We start from the raw sequence: 22,831 nt of genomic DNA, 5'->3' as shown, positions 1-22,831 counted from the left end.
CGCACACAGTTCAGCTGCGATATTATGCTAATCCACTGCAATCGCAATGCAAACTCAGCACTACATAAGGACGCCCACTTTACATTGCACACATCCGTAATACTTAGCAGAATAGCGAGACCATCGGTTCAATGGAGTACCATCGTAGCCTCATGCACACTTGTATAAGCCCTGACCTTACTGAGAAATTGCTAACAACCACACACGCTATGAGGCCTCAGACTGCGCATGGCATCGCAGTGGATAATTTATGCACTGGCACGCCTGACCCCCCCCATCACAACCCACAAACGGTGCGTCCTGAGAAACAATCTGTGAGGGGTCTGCATAGCCCCTGCGATTGCAATAGCTAGTATGCGCAGTACGCAACAATCGTCTGATTGCGTGCTTATTAGCAACTGCGTTTCTTGCTGAATCAGGTCCTATGTTACCTCTATAGAGATCATTTGGATACATCACTGAAGTCTTCTCAATCAGCCTAGCTCAGGGGTCCTCATACTCTGTCCACAGGACCCCACACAGGTCACCTTTTCCAGGTCACCCAGCAGGTGCACAGGTGTGTTCATTACTCACTGACACAATTTAAAAGATCCACCGGTGGAGCTAATTCTATAAGGAGAGCTGGAAAACATGCACTGTTTGTGGTCCTGAAGACCGAGTTTGAGAACCTGTGGTCTAGGTCCATGCATACAGCAGAGTAGGTGTGTATGCAATAAAAACTGGATAATAAAGTTTTAAAAGTAGGAATTAGCCCATTTTATAACTGACTAATTGTGTGTGCTATCCTCGCTGTGCAATAAGAGTACACTGTTAGGCTCTAACATGGAGAACCCAGTTTACCATTATCAAATGAAGTCCGCTGTGTCCGATATGTGGTCACTGGTGTGTGCATATATTGAACCCAGTTTAGTAGATGCCAAGGTGAGTCAGGTATAGAGCGCCCTCTGGTGACAGACACTGTTGTTGCAGCCCCTGGTAGAAGGCTGGGCTCTGGACATCAGCTACGGCTCAGTATATTCTCAGTCAGGTGAGTGCCGTGCGCTACATATAATGTCGGTGGGATCTGGTGCTTTCAATGCTACCGTCCAAGGAACCCTTCTCTGTCCCCACTCTTTATTTCTGGTGCAACACAATGGTGGGGATCTCTGGGAGGAGGAGGAGCAGGGACCTCTGTCCTGGGTCCATGCCTCACGGGTCTGTGCTCCTCCTCCTGGTATTAGATGGGCACTCTTACTAACATAACGCAATGAGGCATCAGTCTGTATGTAATGGGGAGGCTACTGCAGCACTAACACCGCTCTCCGCTGGCTGCCTATAACCCGTACCTACTTTCCAGCTTGCTTGGTGTGGGCAGCTCTGTAGATAGTCGGTGAGGGGCGACTGTGACTGGGAATTATGACGACACCTTGTTTCTTATGCAGGGGCCAGTAAAGCAGCACTTGGACATCGCTGAGGTGCCAGATCCTTTGATTTCCCCAGGCCTCTGAAACGAAACCTCGTCCCTCCCTCTGAAAGCTGGTGACGCCATGGGAACCATCCCGGCACCATAGACCGGGCTCAGGTCTTGTGAACCAAAGACGGGTTTGGCAGACGCTCAGGGACCTTTTGCGGAGAACTGTTGGTGCCAGATCCAGAGACAAAAAAAACAAACACTTTTTTTCCTTTTATTTAAAATAAAAACCTGATAGAGCAAAGAAGCAGAGAATGGGTATAAATTATTATCGGCCCTTCGGTGACGTATTCCGGAGCATGAGGCTGGTGTAACGGAGTCTGATAGGGGTCACGTTGGCACATGTGCTGTGTCCGTCGTTCCCCAGGGGTCCCATCAGTTCCTCTTTTTATTACTGGAAGTTGGGGGCTCTGGCACAGCCTCCAGGTGCTGGAACCCGATCACCATGCCGAGGATGGAGAAGCCTGCGGGCAGCGAGAGGGGACACAGTAGTCCTGTATGTTTCCATAACACTTATATAACTATTGTTGCTTTCATTATATTACTACTTTATTCATTGCAATCTGAAATCATTGACATTTAATAAATATTACAATATTCCTTTATATTATACATTTAATATCAATCTGAGCTGGTTGACTTTCCTTTTCCTATAAATATGTTTTATGTTACTGGTGCCCTGTGTGTTATTACGCTCTGATCTGTAGGGCGACCCAGGAGCTGGGATATGGAATCTGTATGAATTACCGCCAGACGCAGGTAAGTATCAACTAACCTAAACCCCCACCCCCCCCTCCGCCCAACCCTAAGTCCCCCACGGGAACCCTAAACCTACCAGTCCCCCCCCCCCCCCCTTCCCCGCGGCGGCGCCCGGCATCTCTTCTAGATTTAGACGCCTGTCATTTAACCCTTGCCGGGATAAAGCAGTCGGGAAGCCGACTGTCGGGCTTACATCCACCGGCTTCCCGACTGCATACCCTGGGACACGGTTTATCCCAACAGTGGAAAAATATCTTACACTAACCAGGCAGGTGTACACATGGGGGCTGATTCTGCATTGGCGTAGACACTTTCCCGGGCATGGCAACCACCTAACTACATTATGGTAATGCCACGATCCGGCTGTGTGTAATAGAAATCTGCGCGGCTGCATGTGGAATCCCGTCCCCTTACGTTAGCGCTGCGAATGAGCACTGACGTCTGCCGACACTCCCAGGAGACAGATTAGCTCAGTATTAGGGGTAGGCTGCGGGTAAGGGTTATAATACTTACAGAAATCTGCCAGGATCCTGTGCCCAACCCATTCTACCCGACTACCACCCTCTTAAACAGCTCAAATAAAATGTACAAATGTTCTTTTTCCATACTCTGTCCCACGAAGCACTTTTAAACCCTTGTAATCAGGTGGGGCCAGTCCTCTTATCCTCAGTGTAGCAGTGTTACCCAACCTCAGTCCTCAAGGCACACTAACAGTCCAGGTTTTAGTGATATCCTTGCTTGAGCACAGATGGTTTAACTAAAATAACTGAGGTATTAACCACTTACCGCTCCAAAATTGTTTCTTTTATGATTGAATTAGGTCAAGAACATAATTTTAAACTTATCCATCACTATTCTATTTTAAATTTTTTTTTTTTTTTTTTTTAAACACAGTATACCATAAAAATAGCGATTTTTATGTTCTACTCTAGTGATGGCCATTGACATCTGTACCATTGATGGTTCAACCATCGTTAGAAGCCATCAATTGTTTAGCGATTGGTCGAGGAGATCTGTGTAGGACACAACTGCCGATGTTTCCTAAACATCGATGCAGGGTTGCCATCGATGGTACAACATTGATGCCCACCAGCAATGGCAAACTACTTGTTTTCAGTCAGACCATCGATGGCTTGCAAACCATCGATGGTCGATTACCATCCCTAATCAGAGGCTCTGCGATAACTAACTATCTATCTATACATACATATATAGAGATATATATATATATATATAATCTGCCCTGGCTTACACGCACACACACATATATATATATATATATATATATGTGTGTGTGCGTGTAAGCCAGGGCAGATTATATATATATATATATATATATATATATATATTTTCGATATATATATATATATGTGTATGCACCTAATCAGCCGTGTGTGATCCATTTATTCCGGAGTGCCGCGGTGTGGATTACACTATAATATATATGTGTATATATATATATATATATATATATATATATATATATATATATATATACATACAACACACACATTATAATAAATATATATATAATTTTATTATGGCCTGGCCCCTTATAAAAGTGGGCGTTATGGGGGAGGAGGAGTGGCTGAGGCTGGAGGGAGTGGCCCAGATACCTAGAACAGCGGCGGCTACCAGAGCCACCGCTGCTGTCTATACACGGCCAGTGATCACTGCCGGAGCCGCAGCGGGAGGGTGTCCCGCTGGCGGCCCGGACACATAGCAGCAGCGGCGGCGGCGGCGGCTACCAGTGCCCCCGCTGCTGCTTCTCACTGAAGGGGGTGGGGCCGGCCGGGCTGCCCGATCACTGCTGCCCACAGTGATCGGGGTCACAGCAGCAGCAGCCGGGGCTACATGAGCCCTGGCTGCTTCCTCTATTCAAGTGGCGCTGGGAGGGGGGTGCCGATAGTGCCCGATCACTGTGGCCAGCAGTGATCGGGAAACACAGGAGGGGGAGCCGCGGGTGTAAAGGAGGGACCAGAAGGTCCCTCTGATATAGGCGGCAGTGGAAAGAATAACTTCCCTTAGCCGCCTAGTGGCCATTTCTGACTGGTCGTATCAGATATGACCATGTCAGGGAAAGCACAGTCTGGTATGGTCGTATCTGATACGACCATGCCAGGCAAGTGGTTAATTAATACACCTGTGTTCAAGTATGGCTATATTTAAAACCTGGACTGTTAAGGTGCGTACATACTGGGCAATTATACTGAGAGATTGCACGATTACGACATCGTAATCGTGCACTGTAATGTCAAACTACCAGCGATGCGAGCTCCCGCTGGTCGTTTCCGACATTGTCCATCACCTGAACATGCCGGTCAATCTGCCGATAACGACATGTTGGCCATGTTCAAGAATGAAGGCGGGTGCCTGCTCTGAACGACTAATCGTTCAGTGCAGGCACTACAGGGGAACAGGAACGACTGTACGATTATGATGTTGTAATCGTACGGTCTTTCCTAATCGCCCAGTGTGTATGCATGCTTGAGGACCGTGGTTGGGAACCCCTGCGAGCAGGGCCCTCCCACATCTGCCTGTTATTACCCAGTCTTGTTTTATTACTGTGATCCCAACTGTGAAGCTCAACAGAGAATGCCAGGACTATATACATCAATGCTAATAAATGATAGCTCTTCAAAGGACCCAATGGGCTGGATTCAGAGATGGACGAAGCAGTGGCCAGGAAGATCTGCATTTGCCCGTCTGCGAATTTATGCAAATGCCGCCACAAAGCCCTTCCCTGGTATACAGCCGTGCGCCCGGGTGTGAGTAGGCCTAAGACGCCCACTGTCAGCCTCTGTAATACCGCCATCATTGAAACTTGCACCAGCCCTATGTCAATCGCAGTTTCTCCAGCCTCGTATGGCGTCCTATGTGTGTATGCAGCCACTTTCACTGACACTGCGTTTCTAATACCGTTCTCTGCGCGTGCCACTGAAATCGCAATTGTGACGCATGCACGGTGCAACTTAGACGCATGCGCAGAAGCATAAATTGCTCCACTATGTCTGACATCGGCAGGGTATCCCCTTGGGCTGTATGTGTGAAGACCAGCAACCAGCTCCAGACTGCTATAAGTAGAAATACTGGCCCTAATTCAGAGCCGGACGCTCTGACAGAGCGCTCGCTCTGAATCAGGGCCGGTCTTTTTTCTTTTTAGAACGGCCTGCTGGCCGCTCGCATAGCTGTAGGTGACCACCCACAGCTATAGTGAGCGGCCAGGAAGATGGTCGCGATGGTCAAGACCATCGGGCTTGCGACGAGACCCTTGTGGTAGAGTCTCATTGCCGCAAGCCCCAGAGAGATTTCGGCTCTTTACAGAGCTGAAATCTCTCCCACTGACATCACTCGTGATGTCAGTGGGGCCGCCCCCAAATGGAGGCGTTCACATGGGAACGCCTCCATTTGGGCAGCCACTCCCCCGGCCCGCCCAGGAGACTATTCCCCCTGCCCCAGCCTGCACACCAGGATTTGCGGTGTGATCCGTTACTGCGCAGGCTGGAGCAGATGCCATTACTGGAGAGATCACATCACAGGACAATAACGCCACGAGATTACCACAGGAAAGGAGGAACTATATATTACTATAACTCACTCGCAACCATCAATGGCGCCATGACTCCGATCGTCAACTGCGCGGTGTGGTAGATCCATACCTCAGACAGAAAGTGGGCTAGGGCCATGATGAAAGTCCACAGGGTGATGTGATAGAGTCTGCAGGGGGGAAGAGGGAAGGGGGAGAGAGAGACTGTTAGACGGGGGATCCGGGGTAAAGACTGGGGAAGACTGGGACACGATGAGTGAGAAGCAAAGTGTGTTGTGATTAGAACTGACAGGCAAGAACCTACGTCTTATTCCGGATATCAATGGCACAGGCACAGCGAATCAGAGAGGAAAGTAGCGTCCAAATCCCAAACGTACGAGCCTGCAGACCATTCACTGAGGAGGAGAGGAAGCAGAATGAGACGATAGGGGGCTCCTGTGTTATTATACAGACAACACACGCCGCACGCACACAAATTCAGCTAAATATCGCCTATCAGGGGCTATAGCCACATGAGCTATCACCCTCCAGTTATGCAGGGAAACACTCACCTGATACTGACGTCTCACCTACCTTGGCTCGGCCTCCCTGTATACAGCTTGTCACTCAGGAAACTGTGGTCCCGGAAGCTCTGCAGAGTGTTTCCAGCTGCAATAATGGAAACCATCATCAGCCAACTGCGCAGGACAGCGAGAAAGCGGCTCATCCTGGACACGTCTACAGAGGAACCTCAGCAGATTCCGGTCACCTAAAAGTACAATCACATCCTGACCTGTGGAACACTCCTCCCAGAGAGAGATGTAATAATCATTTACCCAGAGATCACCAGATAATATTACGTAACAGCCTCCAATCCCCCTCCCCATACTGCCAACAACATTTCTCCTACTTCACATACTGCCGCCTCTCATCCACATACTGCCCCAACACTGACCCCTCTCATCCACATACTGCCCCAACACTGACCCCTCTCATTCACATACTATCCCAACACTGACCACCCATCCACATACTGCCCCAACACTGACCACCCATCCACATACTGCCCCAACACTGACCACTCATCCGCATACTGCCCCAACACTGCCCCCTCTCATCCACATACTGCCCCAACACTGACCACCCATCCACATACTATCCCAACACTGCCCGCTCTCATCCACATACTGCCCCAACACTGCTCCCTCTCATCCACATACTGCTCCAACACTGACCACCCATCCACACACTGCCCCACCACTGACCACCCATCCACATACTGCCTCAACACTGCCCCCTCTCATCCACATACTGTCCCAACACTGACCACCCATCCTCATACTGCCCCAACACTGACCACCCATCCACATACTGCCCCAACACTGACCACCCATTCACATACTGCCCCAACACTGCCCCCTCTCATCCACATACTGCCCCAACACTGACCACCCATCCACACACTGCCCCAACACTGACCACCCATCCACATACTGCCCCAACACTGCCCCCTCTCAGCCACATACTGTCCTAACACTGACCACCCATCCTCATACTGCCCCAAAACTGACCACCCATCCACATACTGCCCCAACACTGACCACCCACTCACATACTGCCCCAACACTGCCCCCTCTCATCCACATACTGCCCCAACACTGACCACCCATCCACACACTGCCCCAACACTGACCACCCATCCACATCCTGCCCCAACACTGCCCCCTCTCATCCACATACTGTCCCAACACTGACCACCCATCCACATACTGCCCCGACACTGACCACTCATCCACATACTGCCCCAACACTGACCACCCATTCACATACTGCCCCCTCTCATCCACATACTGCCCCAACACTGACCACCCATCCACATACTGCCCCAACACTGCCCCCTCTCATCCACATACTGCCCCAACACTGACCACCCATCCACATACTGCCCCACCACTGCCCCCTCTCATCCACATACTGCCCAACCCTGCCCCCCCTCCTTCTTCACATTCTGCTCCAACCTGACACCACTCCTCTACATACTTCCCCAACCTCCCCTTCACATAATGCCCCAACTCTGCCCCCCTCCTCCACATACTGTCTCAACCCTGTCCCTCCCCTCCTTCACATACTGCCCAAACCCTGCCCCCCCCACATACCTCCCCAACCCGCCCTCTCCACATACTGCCCCAACCCCACCCCTTCCTCCACACACTGCCCCAATCACCCCTCCATATGACCCATCCCTGCCCCCCCTCCACAAACTGCCCCAACCCTCCTTCACATACTGTCCCTACTTCATGTAATGACCCAACCCTGCCTCCTCACTACATACTGCCCCAACCTTGCCCCCTCCTTCACATACTGCTCCAACCCTGTCCCTCCCCTTCTCCACATACTGCCCCAACCCTGTCCGTCCCCTCCTTCACATACTGCCCAAACCCTGCCCCCTCCACATACTGCCCTAACACTGCTCCCTCTTCCACATACTGATCCAACTCTGCCCACTCCTCCACATACTGCCCAACCCTGCCTCCCATCCTCCGCATACTTCCCCAACTGTGCCACTTCCACATACAGCCTCACACCTCCCCCCCTCCTCAACATACTGTCCTAACAGTGGCCCTCTCCCCAACCATCCTCCTCCTACACAAACTGCCTCAACCATCCTCCATCTACTGCCTCATACCCTGCCCCCTCAACATACTGCCAGAATTGTGCCCCCACTCTCTTCCACATACTGCACCAACCTCGCTCTTCCTCCTCCACATACTGCCCCGACCTCGACCCCACTTCACATACTGCCCTAACCTCACCCCCCCTCCACACACTGTCCCCCCCCCTCTCCTCCACTTTGTGCCCCAACCTCACCCCACCTCCTCCACATACTGGCCACTCCCGCCTCCGCCACATACTACCCCAACCCCGCCCCCCTCCACAACATACTGCCACAACACTGCTTCCCCTTCTCCATATACTACCTCAAATATGCACTCCCCTCCTCCACATCCTGCCCCAACCCCTGCCCTTTCCTCCACATACTGTTTTAACACTGTTCCCCCTTCTTCACTTACTGCCGCAAACCTGCCTCCCCCTGCTCCACATACTGCCCCAACTCTGCTGTCCCCTTCACATACTGCCCCAAACCTGCCCTTCCCTCCTCCACATACTGCTCCAAGCCTTTTGTCCCCTACTCCAACCCTGTCCCTCCCCTCATTCACATACTGCTCCAACCGTGTCCCTGCCCTCCTTCACATACTGACCCAACCCTGTCCTCCTTCACATACTGCCCCAAATCTGATGTCCCCTTCTTCACATACTGCCCAACCCTGTAGACCCCTCCTCCACATACTGCCCCAACCCTGCCCTTCCCTCCTCCACATACTGCTTCAACCCTGTTGTCCCCTACTCCACATACTGCCCCAACCCTGCCCCCTCCTCCTCCACATACTGCCCCAACCCTGTCCCCCTCCTCCTCATACTGCCCCAACCCTGCCCCCCTCCTCCAGATACTGCTCCAACCCTGCCCCCCCTCCTTCTTCACTTACTGCTCCAACCTCACCCCCCTCCTCTACATACTGCCCCAACCTCACCTTCACATAATGCCCCAACCCTGTCCCTCCCCTCCTTCATACTGCCCCAACTGCACCCCCTCCACATACTGCCCCAATCACCCCTCCATATGACCCAACCCTGCCCCCCCTCCACAAACTGCCCCAATCCTCCTTCACATACTGCCCCTCCTTCATATAATGACCCAACTCTGCCTCCTCTCCACATACTGCCCCAACCCTACCCCCTCCTTCACATACTGCCCCAACCATGTCCCTCCCCTTCTCCACCTACTGCCCCAACCATGTCCTTCCCCTTCTCCACATACTGCCCCAACCATGTCCCTCCCCTCCTTCATATACTGCCCCAACCCTGTCCCCTCCCACATACTGCCCCAATCACCCATCCATATGACCCAACCCTGCCCCCCTCCACAAAATGCCCCAACCCTCCTTCACATACTGCCCCTCCTTCATATAATGACCCAACCCTGCCTCCTCTCCACATACTGCCCCAACCCTGCCCCCTCCTTTATTTATTTACAGTTTCCTATAAAGCGCAGCATATTCCGTTGCGCTTTACAATTGTAAACATTAATAGAAGAAAACTGGGTAATAACAGACAGATATATAGGTAGGAGGGCACATACTTCACATACTGCCCCAACCATGTCCTTCCCCTTCTCCACATACTGCTCCAACCATGTCCCTCCCCTCCTTCACATACTGCCCCAACCCTGCCCCCTCCCACATACTGCTCCAACCATGTCCTTCCCCTTCTCCAAATACTGCTCCAACCATGTCCCTCCCCTCCTTCACATACTGCCCCAACCCTGCCCCCTCCTCCACATACTGCCCCAACCCTGCCCCCTCCTCCTCCACATACTGCCCCAACCCTGCCCCCCTCCTCCACATACTGCCCCAACCCTGCCCCCTCCTCCACATACTGCCATAACCCTGCCCCCCTCCTTCTCCACATACTGCCATAACCCTGGCCCCCTCCTTCTCCACATACTGCCCCACCCACCCCTCCTTCATATAATGACACAACCCTGCCTCCCCTCCATAGTGCCCCAACCCTGTCCCCCCTCCTTCACATACTGCCCCAACCCTGTCCCTCCCCTTCTCCACATACGACCCCCCTCCTCCTCCCCCCCCCTCTAGTCTCTACACACTGTGTCCTTCCCCGGTGCACATACATAGAGCCATCCTCACCTGCCGATCATTGTCTCACCTGTTAAAGCCGCCCTCTCTCCCCACGTGTTACCTTTCTGTATTCCTAATGGTTCTGGAGGAGTTGGGCCGGAGTTTTCACAGACGAATCAATGCCAAGCTTTCAAACCAGACCACGCCCACTAAGCAGGGTTTCTTTAAGGCTGGCAGAGGGCTGAGCAGGACGCCATATTGGAGGTGGCAAAGCTGTGCTTCTGATTGTTAAAATGACGGAGGTGACGTTTGAGATGGGAGGGGCGAGTTTGGTTGTTGTGGTAACGGGAGAAGCGGATAAGTGATAAGTCTCCCTAATTCTGGTGGTGATGCCCATTCCTGTGCCCCGAGAACCCGGTGACCCGATGTGCCCAGCAGAGGAAAAAGATGGCGACCACGGGTGAGACTGATAACGCTGATAGATACTTGGGATCCCTATCTAATAGTCCCACATTCTGGAGATCGTTATGTAATAGTCCCAAATCCCGGGGAAACATATGTAATAGTCCCACATCCCGGGGATCCCTATGTAAGAGTCCCACATCCCGGGGATCCCCATGTAAGAGTCCCACATCCCGGGGATCCCCATGTAAGAGTCCCACATCCCGGGGATCCCCATGTAAGAGTCCCACATCCCGGGGATCCCTATGTAATAGTCCCACATCCCGGGGATCCCTATGTAAGAGTCCCACATCCCGGGGATCCCTATGTAAGAGTCCCACATCCCGGGGATCCCTATGTAAGAGTCCCACATCCCGGGGATCCCTATGTAAGAGTCCCACATCCCGGGGATCCCTATGTAAGAGTCCCACATCCCGGGGATCCCTATGTAAGAGTCCCACATCCCGGGGATCCCTATGTAAGAGTCCCACATCCCGGGGATCCCTATGTAAGAGTCCCACATCCCGGGGATCCCTATGTAAGAGTCCCACATCCCGGGGATCCCTATTAAAGAGTCCCACATCCCGGGGATCCCCACGTAAGAGTCCCACATCCCGGGGATCCCCACGTAAGAGTCCCACATCCCGGGGATCCCCACGTAAGAGTCCCACATCCCGGGGATCCCCACGTAAGAGTCCCACATCCCGGGGATCCCCACGTAAGAGTCCCACATCCCGGGGATCCCCACGTAAGAGTCCCACATCCCGGGGATCCCCACGTAAGAGTCCCACATCCCGGGGATCCCCACGTAAGAGTCCCACATCCCGGGGATCCCCACGTAAGAGTCCCACATCCCGGGGATCCCCACGTAAGAGTCCCACATCCCGGGGATCCCCACGTAAGAGTCCCACATCCCGGGGATCCCCACGTAAGAGTCCCACATCCCGGGGATCCCCACGTAAGAGTCCCACATCCCGGGGATCCCCACGTAAGAGTCCCACATCCCGGGGATCCCCACGTAAGAGTCCCACATCCCGGGGATCCCCACGTAAGAGTCCCACATCCCGGGGATCCCCACGTAAGAGTCCCACATCCCGGGGATCCCCACGTAAGAGTCCCACATCCCGGGGATCCCCAGTAAGAGTCCCACATCACGGGGATCCCTATGTAACAGTCTCACATCCTGTGGATCGCTTATACCTCATTAGGAAAACTTGTGCTTCTATGAACTATATATAATAGCCCAGAGCTGGCAGCATTATGCATTTATGTGGTAACTTCTAATATCCATTTAATGTAAAGTAATGATGTTATTCATTAAATACTGCATATATAATCTAGGTCACCATTGTTCATATACATACAACATTGAGGGCAGATGTATCAAAGCTCCTAAAAAGCACAACTGGAGATGTTGCCCATAGCAATCAATGAGATTCTAGCTATCATTTATCCAGTACATGCTATTAAAGTGCTAATACCTGATTGTCCGCACAGTTGATTGAAGTCGTTAAAAGTTTACTTCAAGTATTTATAAGAAAATTTCTAGCAGCATAGAAGCCAGCCCTTTGCAGCACACAGAAAATCCTAACATACCTCACTTTCGCTCAATATTTGTTCACTACAAACTAACTATGCCAATACGTATTCATATAAGTATTCATAGCGCGTCACTCCACAGATATCAGCTGCATACACACTAGACCAGGAGTGGGGAACCTTTTTTTCTGCCGAGGGCCATTTTGATATATATATATAGCATTATTCGGTGACCTGGTGCAGGCCACGCCCCCTCAGTGTGATGTCACATGGGGCGGGGCCGCAAGCACAATGATTACAGCAATGGCCGAAGCATCCTCAGGATGCTCCGGGGAGCTGTAAGGGCAGCGGTGTGACCATCTGAAGCATCCTAAGAACGCTCCAGGTGGCACTGCTGCATAGATTCTGGGTGCAGGGTGCCATTCTAGGCCCCCTGATAGCCAGATGAGTCTAGCAGAAAAAAGCTCAGAGGGCCAGACCAAATGATTCCGCTGACCTTATACGGCCCCTGGGCCTGGGGTTCACCATCCCTGCACTAGACAATAAGCACCGTGAACGATATTGGCTGATGATTTCCCTTGAGCTTCCAAGAGTCCGAGACAAACGATATAGTGCATACACAAGGAGCAATTTTTACAAACGATCAATATATAACGTTCGTCGTTTGAGATTTCCAAATTGTTGGTTTTCTGGCTAATTTAATACTGAGCAGGTGTTCATGGCTCATCGTTCCTAGCGTACACACTGGACGATATGCACCAATTAGTTAACGAGATTGATGAAATTGTACTGCAAGTACAGACGACCGAAGACCTCGATAACGACCCGCAGGAGCGCACATCGTTAACGATATAGTCTGGGCGATAAAATTGTAACGATTTGTCGTTATCGGCAATATCGTTTAAAATACCGTCTAGTGTGTACGCACCTTTAAAGAGAGATGCCTCAATTACTATTGTCCACAAGAGCTCATTATGTAAAGCAGTCTGTCTGGGATTGGTTTCTGGCTTTTATTGTTTTTGGAATTGGTTAATCATCACATATTCAGTGGTCTCTCCTTAATGCCATATTTAATGTTCCCAACACCTTCGTGCTTAATAATAACAATTCACTAACTGGCATTCCAGAAAAGGTAGCATTGTAATTGGTTGCAGAAGTAGAAAATTTATCCAATACAATAATCTTTTTTTATCAAGACTGTGGAGTGCCACCTTTTCTTTGTCTAGGGAAAGTAAACTGGAGTATACTTGTTCCTTTGTCCCTAAGGAGAGCACCATGACATCTAACTTCTGTTTCTAGAGTGCCTAACTATACAGTGTGTGTGTATATATATATATATATATATATTGTGATAGAAGCATTGGAACAGTTTTGAATGGCGTCTATGTCTGTCCCAGATTCTTGTCCTATGTGTTTTAAAACCCCCAGGAGAAGTCTGTTTGGAAAAACAGACTAGAAATGTTGGCTTAGTGAAAAGCCGGAATGGGTCCTGGGGGTGTGGATGTGAGAAGAGGGAGGGCTCCATCCACAGGCCACTCCAGGTGTTGGGCCTTTCAGCCTGGTAGGAGGCTCATTAGGACTAGCACTTGAAAGTGGCTCAGATAAGCTGGGTTTTGTTTTAGCTGAGTGTCTCATACCTGGGAGAGCAGGCCCGCAGGTTAGCTTACTCTGAGACACTGTTTGCTACAAACCAGAAGGTACTGTGGACGTGAACTTATTAGTCTTCTGTTAGAGAGGGAACTTACTGTCCAGTTAGAGCCCAGACGGGCTAGGGTTTTTGTTTGTGTTTTGTTTTACTTATGTGTCCAGTACAATAAAGACTGGCTCCGACCAGCTTGCACGAGAACCCCAGAATTGTGTCCTGTTTCTCCGGCTGCTGTGTGTGTAAAGAGGGAGTCCATCTACCCAGGAGAGGGACCCCTATCCCGACTGTGTCACAATATATATAATATACTTATAGTATATTATCTTTAAACAAATGCCACTCATATAACGATTATATCTAATTAACTAGCTGTTGCCCACGGCTTCGCCCATGATTTAATAGCTCCTGAAAACATTGTTGAGGCCCTGTCACGGTGGGAGCGGCCCACGTGACCAGCAACGCTATACGGATTAGCTGCAGCAGCCCCTTCACCCACCTCTCACACCAATGTGACTGTGTGCCCTGTGCACAGACTGCTATGTGGTCTATCCTATAATAGTAACCGCATGCCCCAAAGCACCTCTCCCCCCACCCCATACTTGCCGACATTCAGCTCCTTCCTTCCGGGAGGGAGCTGAATGCCTGCATTCTGTAGGGGGCGTGGCCGGGCTATGATGCCGTTTCGGGGGCGGGGCCGGGGCGTGACCGAAAGATCGCGTCATCGTGGCCCTGCCCCCTCTTCACAATGCCGGTAAAAAGGCATTATGTAGCAGGGGGCGGAGCCAGGATGACGCGATTCAGCGCGGGGGTTTTTACTAGTAGTCTGGGGGGGTAGGCGGCAGCCGGGAGGCTTGCCTGCCTTTCCGGGGGGTCGGGAGCGGCACCCGATATTCGGGAGGCTCCCGACCAAATCGGGAGGGTAGGCAAGCCTGCCCCACCCCTTACCGGCCGAGCGCATGGCGCCACACCTATCTCTTGCATTGATGAAGTCAATAAATGTTGTTTTTGTTATTGCTCAGCTTTAACTTGAACCGGGTGGAGAGGAAAGAAAGCGCAGCTTATTTCTAGGAGTTTCCACCACAAAATGATGCAGCTCTCATGGAAATCGGTTCAGTAGTTTTTGCACCAACTTGGAACAAACTTGCAGACATAACGTTCTTATTATAGTAGTTGTATTATTATATTAGTATAGATTATCCATAGTGTTCATTTCTGCATCGATCCTCATTGTTTCTGAAACTGTCAGCTCCTCGGTCTGGCTGTGGCTTGGCACCAGTTTTCTCTTGGGCAGTGTTATAACCACAACCACCCAAATTCCAAGACAGTTCATTCTGTAAATGTTGAAGACAAGCACCTGACATTCTTATCTGCATTGTACACTACATAATCATATGACTGTATGAGAATATCTGATCAGCAACATTTCATTCTGATGCCAATACACCATCTCCTAATTAGCCAAAACATAACGAAGACACATTCCTCTCTCACACAGATAGCTGGAATATATATAGGGCAAAAGTCACATTCATTTTAGCGTTCCCGCTAGGCTGTTTCAGCGGGGCGCCGTGTCCTGCCGCATTCCAAATGGCTAAAATATGCCCTGCTCTTATGGAGGTACCCCTGCGCCCCGCTGACCACATCCTGATGCCAGTGGGCCCTCGGCACCCCATCTCTCCCTGTCCCAGCTACCCCCCCGCCGTGGGTCGCATACCCCCTACAGTGAATGAAAAGGGGTTGTGCCGCAAGTTCACGCCCCTCCCCCAAGAGGCCATGCCATAACGAGTGCATATGGGAAGCTTTCGGAACATTCTAGAAGGTAAGACAAGCAAATATTCTAGGCGTTCACTCCACCAGGACCGTAACAGGGCACAAATGCGCCCTTTGCTAGCCCCGCGATCCCTGAGTGTGCTAGGCATGATGTTGTGGCGTTGCGTAATAGGGGCGGGGCCAGCAGCAGCGGGAGGTGCAGGATTGATCAGGCGTCCTGAGGGTGCAGGTGTCCTGAGGGCGCAGACCGCAGTGTATCCATTCCAGGCACCCTGCTAGCCAGAAGCAAAAGATGGGAGGTGCGACAGTGCTGCCTACAGAGCCCTTGTGCCCTGTGTGGTGGCACCAGTCGCACATCCCTAATTACGGCACTGCACTCCGTGATCGTTCTAGATTATTCCCCCTCCATATATAAGTGATCCGCCACCCAACCAGCAGTCAGTAGATGGTTTTCTTTTGTGTTTTTCGTGTTTCTCATCCATGTATCTCGAAATTAGACAAATCAAAATATATAGCCTCAGCGCTTTTAACCGCGCTTAGAAAAAATGCTCGATTTAGGTTTAATAGTAATAACACGTGAGCCCCATAAAACACTTAATAAAAATAATAATATGCAAAAAAGATGCAATAAAAACAAGCTATTTTAATAATAAAAAAACTATAAACTATAATAACCACAATAATAACAATGTTAGTAGAGCTGTGTACACACGTTCAGATAAAGTGAACAATTTAAACGCTAACGATAAGAATCTTATCGTTATCATTTAAATCATTCACTTAAATGCCCCTGCAAACGACAAAAAGATTGTCGGTGCGCAGGCACGAATGGTCGTTATCAACCATCGTCCGTCGCCCGGGAAAATCGGCAAACGAGGTCGATTCCTGGACCTCGGTGGTCATTTTAATTTTTTTTAGTTTATAACTTATAAGTTCCTAGGAGCCATTTTAAATAACTTTCCAGAACTTAGATAAGATGTATTATATTAGTTATATATTTGCCTATTCTTCAATATCTGTCCTTTTAATACCACATTCCTACGGGACGTAGTCAAGTAGACCGGCGGACTAAATGCCGCCAGTCTGTATCCCGACTGTAGAAGCCTGACATGGGACTTAAGATAGGCATCAAAATACCGACGCCTATCATAATCCCGGCGCCTGAATGCCGAAGGACACCGGACCGAAGGAGGTAAGTCCGGGCGTCCTTAGCAGTTATCTGCAGGGGGGGGGAGGGTTAGGTTTAGGCACCCCCCGGGAGGATTTAGTTTTAGGCAACCCCCGGGGAGGGTTAGGGTTAGGCTTGGGGAAGGGGGGGGTTAGAATTAGGTGCCACTGGCGGAGGTTAGAGTTAGGCACCCCCCCCCAGGGAGGGTTAGGTTCAGGGTGCAGGGAGGAGGGGGTTAGGTTTAGGCACCCCCAGGGGGGACTTAGTGTTAGGCACCAACATTTTAAGTGAAGTTTTACAAGTGAAACTAATTTCCTTATGAGTTTCTGCATTCTGTTACGCTGTCTCAGCAACTATCTGTCCTTTCAGCAAGTCTCCAAAAATCACATTACACAGTATTACAATTCTTATTACAGTATTAGAAAATACTTTTTTTTTTTTTTAAACAATTTCTTTTATTGAGACACCGCACATAAGCACAATCAGATACATCAAATTAACAATCACACAAAGTATAAATATACATAGAGTACAGTAGACATATAGATCATAATTGTTGTGAACATAATATAGTAACAGTGTGTCTACCAAAGAAGAAAAGAAACCCCCCCCAAAAAAAAAAAAAAAAAAAAAAAAAATAACAGCAAAAAGAGCTCTCTCCCAATCCTCCCCCCCCACCCCCAAAGGATCCATAATCATCTGTATCTGATGAAGACACATTAGGTCGTGGCAGAGTTGATGTCTATTGGTGTATTATTTCCAACAGTCTGGAGTAAAAACCAAGATGTATCCTTCACACTATAATATATTTGGCGTCGCACGTCGAGGGATAATGTAGATATATATGATTCCCACATATCAAAAAATGTCTCCACTTTCTTTTCTTTCTCTAAGACTACCTCTACCCAATCCATTCGAAATATGTTATATAACTTTGTCTTAAATAACACAAAAGATGGGGAGGTGGTCGAAATCCACTCCTGCAATAATGTTTTACGAGCAGCCGCGCTAATTGCCAATAACAGTTTTCTGCTTCCTTTGCTAGCTCTCATATCTGTAGGTATAATGCCAAAAATAGCCCACTCTGGAATGAAAGGGACATAATTGAGTAAAGCTGACTCCGCATATCGTTTGATCCGTAACCAAAATCCTCGGACTATTGGGCACGACCAAAAACAATGATATAAGTCCGCATTATCTTCTCCGCACCTATAACAGGAATGAGAAGCCGAACGTCCCATTAAAAAACTTCTATGCGGAGACAAATAAGCTCTGTGAAAAATGTTTAGAAACATCTCCACATATATTGTTGATGTTAAAGTTTTACAGGAATAATTAAGGGCAGTCAATAACTCTTCCGGTGTATACAGAGGAAATTTTTGAACCCACTGCGAAAGTCCCCTAGCATTGGACGCGTGATCCAAAGATATTTTAAAATACTGATAATAATTAGAAATAGCTTTCTTGAGTATTGGAGGCCTGGAAAGAATGTCATCTACTGGATTATTCCAATCTTCCGCCACAAACATCTGGATTACTGAGTTGATATAATGCTGTGCCTGCAGGAAGGCCATGGGGAACCCCGACAAAGCATTATACTGTTCTGCCGCTTCGCTAAAAGATAAAACCCGACATGCTTCTTTATCTACCAAGCAGCCTATTCTCCGAATGCCACCCACACGCCATATTGTGAATGGATATGTCGCCTGCCCCGACTGAAAATGTGGATTTTTCACTAAAGGAAGAAATAATGATTTGTGTGAGTTAACGCCCGCCTCTTGTCTTATCAAGTGCCATACTCGTTTTGTATTCCACAATAAAGGATTATTTTTAATTGCGATTGGTAACTCCTGGTCACGGGAGTGAAGAAACGTAATCAAATCGCCCTGGTCTAAAAATTCTCGCTCAAGTGAGGTATTAGCATAATTCTCTGATCCATTTATCCAATCCGACAAATAACGGATCATAGCTGCTTTATTATATAATCTGATGTCTGGAAAGCTTATTCCACCATTCAATTTGGTTTGTTGCAATTTTAACAAACTAATCTTAGACCGCTTACCATTCCATATAAAGGACCTAAATATTTTATTTAAAAGACTCAGATCCTTAACTGTAATGAGCAAAGGTAGGATTTGGAGCGTGTACATTAACCTTGGAAATGAAATCATTTTGATTAAGCTCGCGCGACCCAGCCATCCAATTCGTCCGAAATTTTTTTTATAATGGGTCTATAATTAAAAGGATATAAATTTGCCAAATTGATAGGAAGCACAATACCTAAGTATGTAATCCTGTCTTTGGCCCATTTAAGTGGAACATCACTAGGCAGACGTGGTAATGAATTGCGCGAACCCAAATAAAGTGCCTCTGATTTACCTATGTTCACCGCGAACCCTGATATTTCTTCAAAACTTTTCAAAAGCCCTAGTATATGCGTTAGGCAGTCATGAGGATTTGCAATGTAAAGTATTATATCATCTGCAAATGCTGTTCATTTTATTGTTTTAGAACCAATCTTTATTCCCTTAAAATGATCGTCCTTCTCCAGTATTCTAATCAGCGGATCTATAGCTAGATCAAATAAGAGGGGTGAAAGAGGACACCCTTGTCTAGTACCTCTGAACATCTCTATAGGTGCACTAGTACAACCATTTATCATTAGGGACGTCATTGGGGATAAATAAAGATATTTGATCAATCCGATAAATGAAGAGTTGAACCCACGCATTTGTAATACATTAAATAGATGGGGCCATAACACTGTGTCAAAAGCCTTTGTCGTATCTAAACTTAATAGAGTGTTAGTAGACATTGAAGATGCCCCTGCTGACACTGCCACTGCAGCAATAGCCGCTCTAACTCCTCGAACTGAATGACGCCCTTTTACAAAACCCAATTGATGAGGAGTTAGTAATTCTGGCAAAATAGTTTGTAAGCGACTTGCCATAATTTTAGCTAACAACTTCGCGTCTGTATTTAACAAACTGATAGGTCGGTACGATTCTAATTTTTGCACATCCTTTTGAGGTTTAGGGATCAATATTGTAGTTGTATTTGTAAAATATGGGAATGGAGAATTGTTGTCTATCATGTCATTAAACAGATCCACTAAAATCGGGGCTACCTGGTGGCGCAATAATTTATAATATTCGTTTGAATAACCATCTGGGCCCGGTGATTTCCCGAGTTGTAACTGTGAAATAGCCAACAGCACTTCATCTGGTGTTATTTTCCCAGAAAGTGCCTCCTGTTGATCTATAGTTAATAAAGGCAACAGGTCATCAGGGATCAAAGCTTCATACCGAGACTGATCAAAAGGAAGATCTCTATACAAGTCCTTATAGTACTCTTCAAACTTATTTATAATTTCATTATTCGTTGTGAGTAAAGCTTTGTTATGCGGATCTTTAATGGCTGTGATATAAGTTCTTCTACGCCAGGGCTTAGACATGTTAGCAAGCAACTGTCCAGCTTTGTTCCCCCACCTGTAAATTTATGCTTAGTGAACAGTACATCCTTTTTAGCTTGGGATAAAAGGTGCGATTCTAAGAGTTGTTTTGCCTGAACATACGTTTCCCTAAAGACATCAGTAGGGTCTGCTATATAATTTTGTAGCGCTAAAGTTAGGGCCTCTGACATTGATTTATACACAGCAGCTTCTGCCTTCCGTTGGGAAGAGACAAAAGCTATGATCTGATTAGAAAATACTTTATAAAATACTGATTAAATACATCAGGAAGTAATCTAATATAAAAACTAAAGAGATGCTGTTAGCTTGCATCAATTTGTTAGTAAAAGACATACCGTATAATAACCTTAATCTTTGAAATCCATGTAATATTTGTTTTATTTGTATAAATAAGTAAAGGCATATTTCTGCTTTATCAAACTGATGCAGATCTGGGTATTTCCTAGACATCGCAGTGCGGTGACCCCACCTACCATTACCTTTACATACTGCTGCCCCGTGACTTTTGGCACTTCAGCATATGTACTTAGCATATATTTCCCCTTTAACAATGCTATAAAATGACAGAAGCTGACTGGTCCACTTGTCCTCTGCAGAAGTTTGATACTTCTCCTTGTAGGAGACTAGGGGGGGGGATGTATTAAGCTTTGAAAAGTGATAAAGTGGAGACCGATAAAGTACCAACCAATCAGCTCCTAACTGCCATTTTTTCAAAAACAGCCTGCAACGTGACAGGAGCTGATTGGCTGGTACTTTATCACTCTCCACTTTGTCACTTTCAAGGCTTCTTACATCTCCCCGAGTGTGTTATGGGGAGGGGTCCCCTGAATACTCTGTGCCAGGGTGCTGTACTAGAGGAGCGCTTGTGGATTTATTTGTACCTGTAGAGCCCAAACTGCTGAAGAATAGGGGTTAGGGTTATTGTACAGGGGCCCGTGAGCATACAATCCATATTGCTTCCAATAATATAATCCCAGACTGATACAGTAATTGTTAATCTGGCAGAGTGAGGCTCAAGCAGAACAAGTAATCACCACCAGCTTTTACCTGTCAGTCACACAATGACGGTGTCTGATTGGCTGCTGTGGTTTAATAAAGGACTGTGATGTCTGTATCTTTGTTTCCCTTCCCATACAGTGAATATTCCTGTATCCTGTGGACCGGAGGTTCCCGGAAAGTTCCCGTCCTGCTCTTCCATGCAGAGGCCATTCTGACCAAGGAGCTGTCACTGCGCGTGGTTGGTGGTAAGACGTACAGAGCATTTATATCCAGTGTCTCAGTGACGGAACTAGAAAGAGGGGAACCAGGGCCACACGGCGGTGTTGAGTTCATGTCACAAAGCATTACAGTATATACACTTACACAGTGCGTGTGAGAGCGATAGACGGAGCAGGATGTGACAACACTCTGATTCAGGAGCGTATCTTCCTATTAGCCAGGATGGCACTCGCCAGTGGCGCTGGCCGGAGGGGGGGTCGCCGGCCCACCTGGCAGTGCCACCCACGGCCATTTCTGTCTGTCATAAGTCTGTGCTGCCGCTGATCTCTCAGTCAGAAGCATCAGCGCCGGACAACGAGGGAGGGGAGGGGCGATCGCTGGCCGTACAGCCACCACGGCTGGGAGGGGCGCTGGGACCCCCTGATACACCCCTGCTCTGATTAATGATTTTATAGATCTTGAGATTTGTGTCTGAGTATTGACATATTCAATGGACTGGGCTACACTGTGCACAATGGACTGGGCTACACTGTGCAGAGAGGGCTCAGCCTCAGGATGTGACTCTTTAGTGTGGGCATCCCGGCCAGCTATACAAATAATGCCCATTACATACAGTTATTGTAGCACATGTGGGGGGAGATATAAACTCTGTTGGGTGATGAAATTCCCTGGTAAGTGATATGGCTTGTACAGTATGAATACAAAGGGGTTTATAGCAGAGGCCTCCATTGTGAGTATATACAACAGCATTATAGTGGGATTCTGGTGTCAGCCCGCAGGTATGGGCAGTGTGGAGCCCCCTTTACATATATGTACCCATGTTTTTTGGGAGCGTATAGCTGCTGTGCCTGTAGCTATGGCCAATGTCTACAGCAGCATCTATCACAGACTGCAGTGCCCCAAGTGTCTGTGCATGGCGACCTATCGCAGGCCTTTCCAAAAAGCTACAGTTACCAGCAGTGTGTGTGCACAGACCGGACACGTAGGCTCAGCCGGGACACGTAGGCTCAGCCGGGACACGTAGGCTCAGCCGGGACACGTAGGCTCAGCCGGGACACGTAGGCTCAGACCGGACACGTAGGCTCAGACCGGACACGTAGGCTCAGCCGGGACACGTAGGCTCAGCCGGGACACGTAGGCTCAGCCGGG

General features: G+C 48.6%; 3 protein-coding genes across 11 annotated transcripts in view; 2 read left to right on the top strand and 1 right to left on the bottom strand.

The window, feature by feature from the left end:
• Positions 1-2,075, top strand: part of FLVCR2 (FLVCR choline and putative heme transporter 2) — a 61,640-nt gene extending 59,565 nt beyond the window's left edge. For 3 of the 7 annotated variants that reach the window (XM_088447465.1, XM_088447464.1, XM_088447463.1), the window contains exon 11: positions 970-2,075. In XM_088447465.1, coding sequence (XP_088303591.1) covers positions 970-1,242 — 273 coding nt within the window. In that variant the 3' untranslated portion in view covers positions 1,243-2,075. The remainder of the gene's footprint in view (positions 1-969) is intronic. The other 4 variants (XM_088447468.1, XM_088447469.1, XM_088447467.1 and 1 more) reach the window with 4 other exon arrangements.
• ERG28 (ergosterol biosynthesis 28 homolog) lies at positions 874-10,677 on the bottom strand. Of its 3 annotated transcripts, none has more exons than XM_088447473.1 (5): positions 10,551-10,677; positions 6,330-6,504; positions 6,061-6,151; positions 5,808-5,926; positions 874-1,914 (listed from the first exon to the last, which is right to left on the bottom strand). In XM_088447473.1, exons 2-5 carry the CDS (start codon positions 6,460-6,462, stop codon positions 1,826-1,828), a joined length of 432 nt encoding a protein of 143 aa, XP_088303599.1. In that variant the 5' UTR covers positions 6,463-6,504; positions 10,551-10,677; the 3' UTR covers positions 874-1,825. The 3 variants fall into 3 exon arrangements, with proteins under 3 accessions (XP_088303599.1, XP_088303598.1, XP_088303597.1); XM_088447472.1 differs by lacking the exon at positions 10,551-10,677 and adding an exon at positions 10,499-10,515; XM_088447471.1 differs by having other exon boundaries at positions 875-1,914; positions 10,518-10,677.
• The window catches only part of TTLL5 (tubulin tyrosine ligase like 5), a 120,977-nt gene continuing 108,750 nt past the window's right edge, over positions 10,605-22,831 (top strand). The window contains exons 1-2 of the mRNA XM_088447462.1: positions 10,605-10,889; positions 21,602-21,708. Of these exons, the coding sequence (XP_088303588.1) occupies positions 10,819-10,889; positions 21,602-21,708 (178 nt within the window). The 5' untranslated portion in view covers positions 10,605-10,818. The remainder of the gene's footprint in view (positions 10,890-21,601; positions 21,709-22,831) is intronic.

Source organism: Taudactylus pleione, unplaced genomic scaffold (genome assembly GCF_031769625.1).
Source record: "Taudactylus pleione unplaced genomic scaffold, aTauple2 ptg000433l, whole genome shotgun sequence".
Lineage (NCBI taxonomy): Eukaryota > Metazoa > Chordata > Amphibia > Anura > Myobatrachidae > Taudactylus > Taudactylus pleione.
The sequence above is the reverse complement of the archived record's forward strand: the minus strand, read 5'-3'. Positions and strand labels throughout refer to the sequence as shown.